The following is a 14,907-nucleotide window of genomic DNA, read 5'->3' on the forward strand; positions in this document are numbered from 1 at the left end:
GGAAAGTGAAGTAGGCAGGTGGTAGAATGTACTGGACATCAGCTGTATTTAACACTTCCACTCTTATGAAGAATGCTATTGGATCTTTAATTTATTTATGAAATGACCACAAGTGATCAGTAGAGACACTGTTTTTCATGTCTAATTTAAAAGATACCTTCTTCGGCAAAATGGCTCTTAATGCTGTGCTGGACCATTGGGTCAATATTGATTGGGAGAAGAGCACTGCCAAATATCAACCCAATCTAATGATGCTTAGTTTGTGAGAGCTGGTGGGGCCATTGAACATGGTGGGATTGCTGTAGTGTACCAGATGATACTAAACACAATTGTCCTTGAATATCAGCTGCTAAAGCCACTTAACACATTGCTGAGCATTGCTAACTTAAAAAAAGAAAAAAGGAAAATGTGATACCATTGGTAAGTCTTCAATCATAAAGTCAAAAAGTGAAAATATGATCATTTCTTCCATAGTTTTTCTTTAAATGTCTGTACAGATTTCTGATACATTTTGATGATATCTATGTAAGAACTTCAGCACAGTGTAAAATGTTACTGGGCACATGTAATCTGCCTCACTGTTAAAGACAGACATTTTGAATATTAATTAAAATATTCAGTTGTGGGATTGTTGTTATTTCTTCTTTTTAAGATATAAATGTACTACCATCTACTGCTGTGGTTAGTTTCCATTAATGCTCTTTTGTAACAAAATCAGGGGAAATAGGGAAAGCCACAAATCCATACAGAATTATTGCTTATTGAAAGGAATGCATACCCCCACAGACATTGCCATCCATATCTTCACACTGTCGATCATCACATTCGCAGGTTTTACCATGAACTCTGTTATCTCCTGGAGGGAAACAAGTGCACTGGCCACATTCACATTTCCCTGTGAGAAAAAACAGTTGTTAGGGTCACAACATCATCAGGATTTAATGAATAAAAAACGGGGGGGGGGGGGAATGTTCTGCTCCTACAAAGACATAAAGCACAAGTGTCAGCTGAAGTGTGAACACTTGTAAGAAAGAAAAACTGCTGAAAACAAAATAATGTCATGATGCTGGTGGGAATGGCATTAATCTTCTTTACAGTTTTATTCTTGTCAGTATTAATGGGAATTGTATCACATTATAGCCCCTACCTTTGCATAGCTGAACTATGGTATATGTTTTCCTACATAATTAACTCTCCAAACTAATTCAAACATTTGGTATGTGTGGTATGAACACCAGATGTGGATGCAATTAAAATGAAATCATCTAGAAAAGTAATGTACAGAGTGGCCCAGAAAAGCTTTCTAGTATGGGATACTAGTAGCATAACTCTAACACTTTGGTACAAATGCCAAACAGGAAGGTAAAGAATTAATGCTCCTATGACCTGCCCTCTTTCTTAAACAGAGGTGAGACTGTGCCTGCAGATCTGGGTTTGAAGGACACAGCAGGGTGAAATGCAACCTCTGCAATATTCTTCCAGCCTCACCAGTCCTCTCTATACTGGGACTCCATGAAGTTGGAAGGGATAATGGAGCCAGCCAAGCTCCAAGAGATGCTCTTCCCCAATAACCTCATGAACACTGACTGAGGCAGGGGCCTCTGGAAATATAGTAAGTTGCCATGTAAGAAAAGACTATCATAATGGATGGGATCTCCTAATGGATTTGATTTGGAAATTTCTACTTGACCAGTTTTTCCGCTCTTAAAAAAAACAAGCTAATTAAACATAATTTGGGACATAGCCTCCTAAGTCACTTAGGGTATGTCTATATAGCATTATGGAGCCAGGGGGAGTGAGTAACCCAGCTCAAGTCAACAGACTTGGGCTAGCAGGGCTCGCACTGGTGTTCTACAAATAGCTCTATAGACAGCACTTTGAAGTTGCATCTCAAGCTCTGAAGCCCACCCGCACCCCTAGGCTTCAGAGCCCGAGCTCCAGCCCAAGCCACAACTTCCAAGCACTGTCTATAGAGCTGTTTTTAGAGTACTTGCATGAGCCATGCTAGTCCACATCTCTTGGCCTGGGCTGGGAGGTTCACACCTGCTGGCTCCAAAATGCTGTGTAGACATATTAAAAGTATCTTAGGGAAATTTTACCAAAAGCTATTTTGAACTCTTAAAGGTTAAGAGTTGTATCAAATATGTATTGCTGTGATTTTGAAATATTTTAAAAGGTACATTTAAAAAGAATATTTTTATTGTGGTGACAAATAAGAATCTTACACAAGTTAACTCATGCATTTCCCCTCTTTGACAAATAGTTCCAGAATCTTGTGTCATATAATGTAACTCCTTTCTACCTTTTTGACTACATTAGTAAAGATGGTGCTGTGTTGCTAGAGCAGTGACTTGATTTTAATTTTTAGTTTACATCTCAAAGAACCAGAATGATCGTTGGATCTGAGGTTTTGAATGCTTTCTTCCCCTGCTCAACTGGGGTATACTCAAGTAACCTCAAGCAAATTTCACATTTATAAACAAACAAATAAATAAATAATCCTGAAGACAGCCAATTCCTGAGGTAGACAGACAGAAGGAAAGAAAGATTAGCATGCTGAGGAGGACTAAATTTCAAATCACCACATAAAAGATGCCTCCCCAGAAAAATCAGCAGAGAGCATTTTCCGAACCCAGAGTGAGATAATCCAAGCCATAGTACTATTTTATCAAATGCATCTGCACAGAAATAACAGCAGGCACACTCTTTTTGACCTTATTCTCTTACTTCTTATTGTGATAACCATACATGCAGTACAAACTCAATCCGTTCGAGAGTAATTAGAGGCTCACATGAAACCAAAGAGATCAGCACTTTACTTACATACTCTTTCTTTGACTAGAATAATAGGTTTACCATAGCAACCTGATTATAGAAGAAAAGCTACTACCAAATACATCCGAAACTCTCTTTAAAATTCCAGGGCATATAGAAACAATTAAACACTTGAGGACTATAATAGTCTGCACCTTTTCACCCAGGAAAGCAAGCACTACACCTTGTGAGACTAAAGAGAAACAACTTGACTCCAGATGTTTAATATCAAGTGGCTTCCATTGCCTCTTCTTACACAGGGGTGGCTAATTTTTTTGAGCTGTACAGTAACTGCAGATCAAGGAGGCTTTATTAAAAAGCTTAACATATCCAATAGCTATTTGTGAGGGACAAGGGTCCAAACCCAAGAATACCAGGATAATTACACAGGCATATTTACCGGCCTAGGAGCCTAATATTTCCAAGCACTGACAGTCAATCATTCTTTATGTAATTTCTATAAAATCCTGCTTTCCTCACTCAGACAAAACTCCCACTGTCGTCAATAGGAGTTTTACCTGAGGAAGTACTGGCTGAAAACTGAATAGCTTCCAATATGCAGCCCTTTTAATTTTACTCACCACTTACTATACACACTTTCATTTCCTATTGTCCAGCCAGTGCTTGTAAAAAGAATAACTAAAGTGAGTAGTGCCTAGTGTGATATTAAATCTGCCCCCTCATGCAATTTGCTGTGACCATTAGCATCATGAATTTGAAGCAATTTTTAGCTGCCTACACAGAGGGTGATTGAACCTTCCTTTCGTACAGGCAATTTTGATTTCAAAACAGTGTGCTAGAACTACATAATTTGTAGAAAAACAGCTTTCTCCCCTTTTATTGCCTGCAAAAACACCAGAAAGGTTCAGAACAGAGCAACCAAGGTAAAAATGAACAGTAAATAAAAAACTTTTCTTCCTTCAGAAATATCTCCTTTCCCTTTCCATAGCAGCACACATTTTCTCTGTGCATTTTATTGTGAATTCGGGCATTTTATACAAGAACAAGAAACAAAATGATTAATTTGGCTTTATGTAAAGCATTTGAAACCAAATGGCAAAATTAGCTTCTGGCCCAAGCCGGACTTGTGGTGGAACCATACCATGCTATGGGGAGGAATAGTACCTTAAGGATGGTGTTAAATAGGATATGGTCCCTTGAAGAGGGGTCATGCCTTTAAGATAAAGCAGCATTCTGCCTCTTGGTATGGCCAGCTCGCTCTACCAGTTAGTGTGTGAGTAGGACCACGGCCCCATCTCCTTGCCATCACTGGGGCACTGTTCATCCCAGGGGTCACCAAAGGCAAAGACCCTGCAAGTGCTGGGGCGGCAATTATGACAGGACGTTGTGAAGGCTTTGCCAGCAGGTAGGCTCCTTGCATACCCCACCCCTGAACAGATCTGCAAGATAAAGCCTGTCTCAATCTAGCCTCTAGCATTTGCTCTCAGCAGGGCTAAAGATTGCTTCCACATAGACAAGCCCTGAAGTTCCTTATCAGCTTTTACTCTGCTATTTTGCCCACTTTCATGATTTTAAAGCCATTGTAGTGCTAGCAGGTGGTCCTAACTCCCAGGGTATGTCTACATTACGAGAGTAGTTCGATTTCACTTAAATCGAATATGTGGAATCGATATTACAAAGTCGAACGTGTGTGTCCACACTAAGGACAGTAATTCGACTTTGTGAGTCCACACTAACGGGGCAAGCGTCGACATTGGAAGCGGTGCACTGTGGGCAGCTATCCCACAGTTCCCGCAGTCCCCGCTGCCCATTGGAATTCTGGGTCGAGCCCCCAATGCCTTCTGGGTAAAAAAATGTGTCGAGGGTGCTTTTGGGTAACTGTCGTCATCCGTCCGTCACTACCGCCCTCCCTCCCTCCCTGAAAGCGCCGGCGGGAAATCAGTTCGCGCACTTTTCTGATCAGTGACAGCGCGGACGCCACAGCACTGCGAGCATGGATCCCGCTGCAACCATCGCTGCAGTTGTGGCCGTTCTCAACGCCTCGCAGCTTATCATACACCTTTCCCTGAGGCAGATGCAGAGAAATCAGGAGAGGAGGCTACGGCACCGCCGTGAGGGCCTGAAGTCGGAGAGTAGCACAGAGCTGTCAGAAACCACGAGACCCAGCGCCCAGGACATCATGGTGGCAATGGGTCTTGTGGATATTGTGGAACGGCGATTCTGGGCCCTGGAAACAAGCACGGACTGGTGGGACCGCATAGTGCTGCAGGTCTGGGATGAATCCCAGTGGCTGCGAAACTTTCGCATGCGGAAGGGGACTTTCCTCGAACTTTGTGAGTTGCTGTCCCCTGCCCTGAAGCGCAAGGACACCCGGATGCGAGCAGCCCTGACTGTCCAGAAGCGAGTGGCCATAGCCCTCTGGAAGCTTGCAACGCCAGACAGCTACCGGTCAGTCGCGAACCACTTTGGTGTGGGCAAATCTACCGTGGGGGTTGTTGTCATGCAAGTAGCCAAGGCAATCGTCAAGGTACTGCTCTCAAAGGTAGTGACCCTGGGAAACGTGGAGGTCATCATAGATGGCTTCGCCGCGATGGGATTCCCAAACTGCGGTGGGGCTATAGATGGGACTCACATCCCTATCCTGGGACCGGACCACCAGGCCAGCCAGTACATTAACAGAAAGGGCTACTTTTCAATGGTGCTGCAAGCACTGGTGGACCACAGGGGACGTTTTACAAACATCAACGTCGGATGGCCGGGCAAGGTTCATGACGCTCGCGTGTTCAGGAACTCTGGTCTGTTTAGACGGCTGCAGGAAGGTATTTACTTCCCGGACCACAAAATAAGTCTTGGGGATGTGGAGATGCCTACAGTGATCCTCGGGGACCCAGCATACCCGCTAATGCCCTGGCTCATGAAGCCCTATACTGGCGCCCTGGACTCAGAAAAAGAACTGTTCAACTACCGTCTGAGCAAGTGCAGAATGGTAGTGGAGTGTGCTTTTGGCCGTCTCAAGGGGAGATGGAGAAGCTTACTGACTCGCTGTGATCTCAGCGAAACCAATATCCCCATTGTTATAGCAGCTTGCTGTGTGCTCCACAATCTCTGTGAGAGCAAGGGGGAGACCTTTATGGCGGCGTGGGAGGTTGAGGCAAATAGCCTGGCTGCTGATTACGCCCAGCCAGACAGCCGGGCGATTAGAAGATTCCAGCAGGACGCGCTGTGCATCCGGGAGGCTTTGAAAGCTAGGTTCCAGACTGAGCAGGGTAACCAGTGACTGTTAAGTTTGTGGACACAGAAGCTGAACCTGCCCCCGTTTCTTTACCCAGTTAATGTTGACTATCCTTCCAAGTTACATACCCCCTTCACCACCTTCCCAAAAAATAAAATCTGTTCTGTTTTGTTAATGAACACCGTTGTCTTTATTACTGTTTTTGCGGGAATGTTTTAAACCGGGGACGCAGACTGTGGCGGGGGGCGGGTTTAGTGTTCTGATGCAAATGATGCTTCTAAACTCCAGGAATGACAGGCTCCGCAGTGGTGGACTGGTTGTTTCAACGGAGCCTGCCAGCACTCCTGGGCAGGACTGCGTGTATGTGTCGGCTATGTGACTTTCTGGCAGGGGGAGGAGGGTTACAGATCCCCTGCTGCGTGGCTCTGTGATCCAGGATAATGACCGCGGCATAAGATCTGTAACTGCCCTCCCCCGCCACAAAGTCACAGATCAACCCCCACAGAACATGAAAACCACCTCCCAGACTGACCAGGGTAACTAGTGACTGCACTGTGTATGTGTCCTGATGCTGGACCTGCCCCCGCCTCTGTACCCTGCTAAAGGTCACTGTCCTGTCCAATTACCAAGCACCTTCCCCCCCTTCAGACAGAGTCTCCTCCAAAAGAAAATCATGGAAACAGTAATTAACAGAAACGAATATTTTATTATGAACCACACATGAAACGGGGGGGGGGGGGGGTGAAACTTGGACGGGGGCTTGTGTGAGGTGGGTAGGAAAGGACTTTTCAAATTTTGGGGAATGAGAGCCTTCTAGTGCTAGAGCAGTCTGCAGGGGTTGACTGAAAGTTTTAACGGCCCTTGCCGCCCCTCCTTCTTTGGACTTTGGGTGAGGGGGGTGTGGGACTTGGTGGCGGGGGAGGACGGTTAGAGATAGACTGCAGTGGGGCTCTGTCCTCCTGCCTCCGGTCTTGCAGAACATCCACAAGGCGCCGGAGCGTGTCCGTTTGCTCCCTCATTAGTCCAAGCAGCGTTTGAGTCGCCTGCTGGTCTTCCTGACGCCACCTCTCCTCCCGTTCCATGATTGCTCGGTGCATTTGGGACAAGTTCTCCCTCCACTGTGTCTGCTGGGCTGCCTGGGCTCGGGAGCAGTCCATTAGTTCTGAGAACATGTCCTCACGCGTCTTCTTCTTCCTCCGCCTAATCTGCGCTAGCCTCTGGGAGTGTGATGCCAGGCTGGGTTGGGAGACAGTCGCAGATGTGTCTGTGGGAATGGGAAAAAGGGAGTGAATTCCTGAGACAGATAAATGAAGTTGTGAACAAAAAACATAGTCTTTCTCTGTGAACAAGACCATGCACTGCACCTCTCACATGCGCACTCAGGACAAGGTCGAATTTTCAGCCCTCGCCTTCAGTGCCTGGGGTCTTGCAGTGGCGATCTGAGAAGCGGGGCAGGACACCTGAACTTGTGTAGCAGGCAAACATGGTAAGCCGTAGACTTGTGGCTGCTTAAAACTTTAATAGTAGCACTGGGCTCCTTTCGCATTGAAAGCAATGCCAGTCTCTGCTGGCAGCAATCAGGCAAGCATGAACTCTGCCCCTGTCCCACCCCCTCGCGGCTGTCCCAGGGAAAGATCCCTGTATGCTGCCCCTCTCCCGCCTCCACCGCGTGGCTGTAAAGCAGTCCCAATACTAACATTCCCCTCCCTAATTCAAAGCAGGGCATCATGAGCGACATCACCCTGATGAGGATCTCGGACAGCGACAAGGAACGGATGCTTAGGGAAAGCATGCAAAAACCAGGGCCGTATGCCGCCATGCTCTGCCGTGCAATGATCCCTGAGTACTTGATTGACTCCTGGCGCAGAAACGTCTCGTACCATGGAGGACACAATAAGATCGCTCTGCCAAGGAACCTGATGCACAGGCTTGAACATTACCTCCAGGAGAGCTACGTTGAGATCTCCCATGAGGATTTCGTCTCTATCCCCGGACATATAGACCGGATTTTGGTGTAGCTGTACTGGCAGGGACTACAGAGTGGAGCGTCTTGGGCAGCAGAATCATGAAAATCCGGACATTGTTAGATTTTTTTTAAATAGTTGGGACTAAATAGTTAAGCGCCTAAGGCAAAGAAATCATGAAAAACCCATTGTTAATATTATAAATATTCCAGTTCTGTTAAAAATAAAAGTTTATATGTTTAAATCACTTAATGAAAAACCCATTGTTAATATTATAAATATTCCAGTTCTGTTAAAAATAAATGTTTAGATGTTTAAAGCACTTACTGCTTGATCCTTCCCCTGATTCTGTGTCCGGGGTAACGGATGGGGACGGTTGGTAGGGGATCTCGGTAAGGGTGATGAAGAGCTCCTGGCTGTCGGGGAAATCAGCGGTGCAAGCGCTGTCGACTGCCTCGTCCTCCTCATCTCCTTCCTCATCTTCCCCGTCCGCTAACATTTCCGACGAGGAACCGGCCGCGGACAATATCCCATCCTCAGAGTCCACGGTCAGTGGTGGGGTAGTGGTGGCGGCCGCACCTAGGATGGAATGCAGTGCCTCGTAGAAACGGGATGTGTGGGGCTGGGATCCGGAGCGTCCGTTTGCCTCTTTGGTTTTTTGGTAGCCTTGTCTCAGCTCCTTGATTTTCACGCGGCACTGCGTTGCATCCCGGCTGTATCCTCTCTCTGCCATGGCTTTCGAGATCTTCTCGTAGATCTTTGCGTTCCGTCTTTTGGAGCGCAGCTCGGAAAGCACGGACTCATCGCCCCACACAGCGATGAGATCCAAGACTTCCCGATCAGTCCATGCTGGGGCCCTCTTTCTATTCTGGGATTGCACGGCCATCTCTGCTGGAGAGCTCTGCATCGTTGCCAGTGCTGCTGAGCTCGCCACGCTGTCCAAACAGGAAATGAGATTCAAACTGCCCAGACAGGAAAAAGAATTCAAATTTTCCCGGGGCTTTTCCTGTGTGGCTGGTCAGAGCATCCAAGCTCGGACTGCTGTCCAGAGCGTCAACAGAGTGGTGCACTGTGGGATAGCTCCCGGAGCTATTAGCGTCGATTTCCATCCACCCCTAGCCTAATTCGATATGGCCATTTCGAATTTAGCGCTACTCCTCTCGTTGGGGAGGAGTACAGAAGTCGAATTTAAGAGAGCTCTATGTCGAACTAAATAGCTTCGTGGTGTGGACGGGTGCAGGGTTAATTCGATGTAACGGCGCTAAATTCGACATAAAAGCCTAGTGTAGACCAGGCCCCAGATAAAAAGTAAATTTCTAGCTCTCGTGGTTTTAGAGAAAAGCTTGAAGTGATGTGAGTCCACCCTGAAACCTTGAAAGCAAAGTAATGGGGGGGGGGGAGAAGCACCTTTTTTAAAGCTCATGATCTTGGAGGGGCCTGATTCTGACATGATTTTTGAACATTTAGAGTTGGCAATACTGCTGATGTACTGCTATTGCATAAATGGGAGTTGAGTTTGCAGAAGGGTAGAACAATGAAGAACTACTTCAGAATTTGGCCCACAGAAAAGAGAAAAAATGCAACGTATACTTTTGGAACGTTGCACGGAAACTTTAATTGTTAGTTTTGATATGAGCATGTTACTGTTTATGCTTCCTGGCTGGATAACCATAATGCTTAGAATCAAATTTCTGGTTGCAAGCACTCATATTTATAACTTCTTTATTTGCTTTACAGAAATATTTTTTAATATTCATTAAAATTTGCTATTTCCATGAACCAGTAAGCTGAGCTGCTAGAATGCTCCATTCTTCATTTTAAAGGAAGACAACAAATCTCTAGTTAGTGATGCAACTCTAGCTAGGGAGCATTGTAACTGCTGTGCTGTAGCAGTTTATCTTTGGAGTGTTATTCAGTAAGAGGAATTGGAAACTGCTAATTGTGGGTGCATGTAACTGCTTATGGTAAAGCCTGGTACTGGATTCCTAAGAAGAAAAGAAAGTGAATCCTGTTATAATTTTCACTTTAGTATTTAGAGGATTCCTATAGAAAATCCAGCTGTAGTCTCCCAAGAAGGATATGAATTAGTGGTCTGTGCAAATACTTTAAGTCAGATAGAGGAGTTCTGTAGTACAGAACTGGTAAGTAAAGTAACACAGCTTACCTCCCCCCGTGTAGGTTACACTTGCAAACAAAGGAAAAGAACTAAATCGTTATCCCTTTACCCGGGAGGTCACAACCCCTTACCCCTTAGGTCCAGGCAGAAGTTACGGCTCCCTCCTACCATTCTTCCATGGAGTAGGTAGAAATCTTGCCCTGCTGCTTTTACTTATTCAGCATAAATCACAATATGGACGTGAACTGTTATTTTTCTTTGTGAAAGATAACAAGTTCAGCTGTTGAATTTCTGGGAAAAGAAGTGCAAAACATGCTAAATGTGTTTACTGAATCCTGCTTTTCAATTCTATCCCTTCAGGATGCTTAGAACATAGCAACATTTCCCCTACACTGAGCAAAAAAGGTTCTTTAAACAGCTGAATGTCTGGCTCATCTCATCTGAGAGATGAAAAACTGGGACTTATTTCTTTATGCAGATTCTGGACAACTGGGAGGTAGCTTTCCGCCGGCAACTTGTAAACAATGTCATCTGTACTCTCTCCTGACATGTTGGAACAAGGAATAGTTTTCCCATTTTGCAAATATTTCATGAACATGCTTCCGCAGAGTTCAGTTTGTTTCAAAGGCTTTGCTGTGCTTGAAGATTTGTGACACTCAGGGATTTTCACCCTGTAGTTTGAGATTCAGAGAGTTGCGTTATGTCAGTAAGGAAAAACGGATCGCACAACCAGTGCCGGCTGCTCAGACTGGGGAGTTCAACTGCTGCATGCAAAATGTGATTCGACTCTTGGGTGTAAATAATCCCTCCTGCAGTAAAGAACATCAGATCTCCAAATCTGGTTTGCAGGTCCTTGCTTGTACGTCCAGTGTGAATGAGACACATAGTATTCATCACAACACATCAGATTGTCACTGGTATCTATGCTATGCTTGATGCTGCAATGATGGGCACATATGCTTATATGAGACCACATAACTGGCCTGGTATCCTGGCCCATACAGTATGGCTCAGAGGAAAGTGAAATCTCCCCATAATGTACCTAATCAACTGTGCAATGCTTCACATGGGGAAAAGGTTCTTCCTATCCCCTATAGCAAGCACCTTTCATCTGGAAACCTGAGATGCTTCAGGACTCAGATCAATAGCTACAAGGGTCAAGAAGGAGTCTCTCACGTGCACAGCACTGCAAATTGGCTTGGTTAATTTTTTAAGAGGTGGTGGAGAGAAGATTGCCTTCCTTTTAAAATTCATTCACTGATCACACTTTTTTTCTGTAACACACTTGGAAACACCAAAGTCTACATCCAGCTCCTCTTAAATGAGTGTGCAAAATTAGAAAGTAAAGATGTGAGCTTCAAATCCTGCATTAAAGTTTTATCATAATAAACAGAAAGTGAAAATTATGTTCTGAAAAAGAAATAGTGAAGGGCTACGTAAGAAATAGACTTGGGGTATCAAACTTATTCTGTGGGGAGGGCCCAATTACTCTATGAGTCAGAGTCTGCGGACCAGAAATAAAAAATTAATGACAGCAGTCTAATTTTGCAGTTTTTGTCCAACTGTGGAATGTGCCTCTTTACTTAGTTAAAATGCAGGGCCGGCTCCAGGCACCAGCTGAGCAAGCTGGGGCTTGGGGCGGCAGATTGTTGGAGGCGGCATTCTGCCCAATCCTAGGGCGGCACGGCCACTTTTTTTTTTTTTTTGCGCTCCGACCGCCCTGTAGGGGGCGGCGGCGCGGAGAACCAGAGCGCCCTGCAGGGCAGTCCTCTTCCTTCCCTCCCCCCGACCGGAGCGGAGCCCTCGCGGCAGGAGGCGTCACAGCGGGAGGGGCCGTGTGGCAGCGCCCCTGCTGTAGCCCTGGCCGCCCCCTTCTCTCTCTCTCCCGCCCGCTCCCTCCCCCTCCCCCAGCCGGTCCCCCTGCACCCGCGCTCCGGCCGCGCCACAGGTTGTTTTTTTGTTTTTTTTTTCCGCTTGGGGCGGCCAAAAAGCCAGAGCCGGCCCTGTTAAAATGAATATGATATTTAGAAGACTTTAAAAAAGTAAAAGATTTACTCTTTTCTACTGTCCTTTAACTTACTCCGCTGTGCACCATCTCCTTTTGTGAGTTTTCCCTATTCTCCTCCAACACTTTTGGAATTTCTTCCCCCCCCCCCCCCCCCCCCCAACCAGGGAAGTCATTTGAGAACCCTCCTCGGCCAAGCACTGCCCAAAGGCTGACGTATCAAAGCAGCAGATGATGTAGAGTTCCAATGAGTGAGTAAATCGAGTCAGTACATTTCAACAAGATGCCCTTTGGATGGAAGAGAGACACACGCTCTCGCACAGTTCAGTGGATGCAGATCCCCTAACAAAGACCCCTGGAGTAGTAGGGAAGCAGGTATAATTATATGCTATAGTTTTGATTAGGAAGTCACTTGTTTTTTTAAATCAATCAGAAAAATGAAAACATGCCTGAAAACAACTCATAAAAAGTTATTGGCAGCATGACTGCCTCAAGAATATCAAAGCTGAAGTGCCCAGCTAGGGATATAAATGCTCCTGATAAGAGCTTGTTTGGATCACACAGACCTCAGATGAAATGAAAATTGCTTTAATAAATCTAAAGCAGTCTTTCCAGACTCCACACCATTCTGAGTAACTTTCTGGCTGCAGATTTTTAATACAGCACTCATTCTTCCTGCTTTGCATTTTAAGAGTACAAAACGTTTGTGTTACCCACTCTAATACAAGCACTTTCTGTTGTCATCCCAGCCGAGCTTTCAATGACAAGTCTAGAGAAAGTGTGTTATTTCTATAGCACCAAGTCAAACCCAGCAACCACCTCCACCAGCACTGGTTCAGTTTCTGCAGCTTTCCTGGTATAGACACATTATTAGAATGGAACACCAACAAGAATGGAACAACCAAGAATGCCGCTACGCAGCTGGTGATCACATGGGTGCCAAAGATCGTCAGTGATGGACAGCACTTAAGCTGACCACCTTAACGATCTAGACAGAGATTGATCTGGGAAGTACTCAGAGACCTGCCATCATGACAATGATAAATAGTGGAGTAGATGCTTCTATATTTAGGAAAGTAGCCACATATATACGAGTGTCTCTTAAGGTATGTCTTCACTCCAAAGAAAAACTTGCAGCACTAAGTCTCAGACCATGGGTCAAGTGATTTAGGCTCACAGGGCTTGGGCTGCAGAACTAAAAATAGAAGTGTAGACATTTCTGCTCAGGCAGGTGTTCAAGCTCCAAGACCCTCCCCCCTTACTGGATTCCAGAGTCCATGAGGCTGAGGGGGGTTGTTTGAAGGCCATAAGTGTGGGGGGGGGGGAGGTGGGGTTTCAGGAAAGATTTCTGTATAATTTATAGATCTGCTCAAGTGAGCACCTCCCTGAAATGCTTTAAAGGTCAATTGGAGCCCTTACTTTGCAGTCTGTTTCGCGGCGCAAGCGCTGGGAGGGAGGGGAGAGAAACAGGACGTGGCGGCGCGCTCGCAGAGGAGGCGAGCTGGAGCAGGGGAGCTTCTCCGTGGGTGCTCAAATTTGCCGCCCCTGCAAATTTGCCACCCTAGGCCTAGGCCTTGTCGGCCTAGGTGATAATACGCCACTGCTTGTATATAGGGGCCCCACAAAATCTAATAGCCCCGGGCCCTCAGGAAAGTTAATCCGGCCCAGCAGCCATGCACTGCTCAATTCAGCAAGGACTATTTTCCATGCTAAATTTAAACTTTTAAACTTAGGTGGCTTTGACTCAGACTTTTTTTCTGAACCGAAATTTTGTGTCTTTTTTTTATCTGCTTTATTTCATAACAAGAAGAATAGATTTTTTTTTAAAATCTCCCTCTCTCAACAAATGTCTAGCACTTTTACTCAGAATTCTAAACAATTACGATTGGTAAGAGACCTAACAAGGAATGTTTGAGCCTAACTGGTCAGAGTTTCAAAAAGTTATAAGCTAGTGAAAATTAGGAGTTATAATAGAAAGTGTTATGCAACCTTAACTGTAGTGGTTTGAAACTAGCACCCTGCAATAGTTTATAGAGGGACTGTGTCTGGAAGCTTAATTGCACAGTTGACATATGGCATCTGAGATAAACTCTTTTCCTTTGTGACAGACTAATAGTGAAGTACAACTTTTCTTCTCTCCACAAATCCACTCAGTGCTACTCAACAGATTCAGCGTCAGATAGTCTTTTGCAGCTCTTGCTGATTAGTCGTGCTGAATTGTATCTTTCCCATTTTTAAAAAAAGTTTGGGGAAGAACCACTGCTGTGCTGTTACTTTGCTTTTCAGATTGTTAACTTGTTGACATCTGCTATCACCATCAAGACTGCACGCCTCCTCCATCTGTCTGCTCTCAGTAGCAGGGCTTTGAGGCGAGACTTCTTGAAGGCTGTAATTGTGTTGTTATATAGCAAGTAGAGCGAATTTCTACTGAGCTACACTGAAGAATTAATCAAGCTATAGTTCTTAGAAAAAACAGACTTTTAGTCACGCATTTTACTTTTCCTAGTTAAACCCTTCTACAGTTTCTGCTCTGGGACATACCTTTGCAAAATACAATAACTATAGTTATGGGGACAATTACCTGAAAGAGAGAAGGTGTTAGTGGAAGCCACCCCACAAAGGAGACATTTGTGAAGAAAAAGAGGCTGACAGAAGGCACTGTTATAGAGAAAACAGCTGCAGAGACAGAGAAGAAGGGAGGTATTAGGAGAGTAGGTTGAGAAGCAGAAAAAGGGAGGACAGATATTGAGCCAAATCCCCAGGGTGTAATAGAGTAGAATTTCTTCCATTAAGACTTCCTTCTCTTTCTCTCTCC

The 14,907-nt window shown here is 45.3% G+C and overlaps 1 protein-coding gene across 1 annotated transcript in view; it reads right to left on the bottom strand.

The window, feature by feature from the left end:
* Positions 1-14,907, bottom strand: part of ITGBL1 (integrin subunit beta like 1) — a 220,161-nt gene that overhangs the window by 22,842 nt on the left and 182,412 nt on the right. Inside the window, exon 8 of the mRNA XM_065422173.1 lies at positions 779-895. Coding sequence (XP_065278245.1) covers positions 779-895 — 117 coding nt within the window. The remainder of the gene's footprint in view (positions 1-778; positions 896-14,907) is intronic.

The sequence above is a fragment of the Emys orbicularis genome, chromosome 1 (assembly GCF_028017835.1).
Source record: "Emys orbicularis isolate rEmyOrb1 chromosome 1, rEmyOrb1.hap1, whole genome shotgun sequence".
Classification (NCBI taxonomy): domain Eukaryota; kingdom Metazoa; phylum Chordata; order Testudines; family Emydidae; genus Emys; species Emys orbicularis.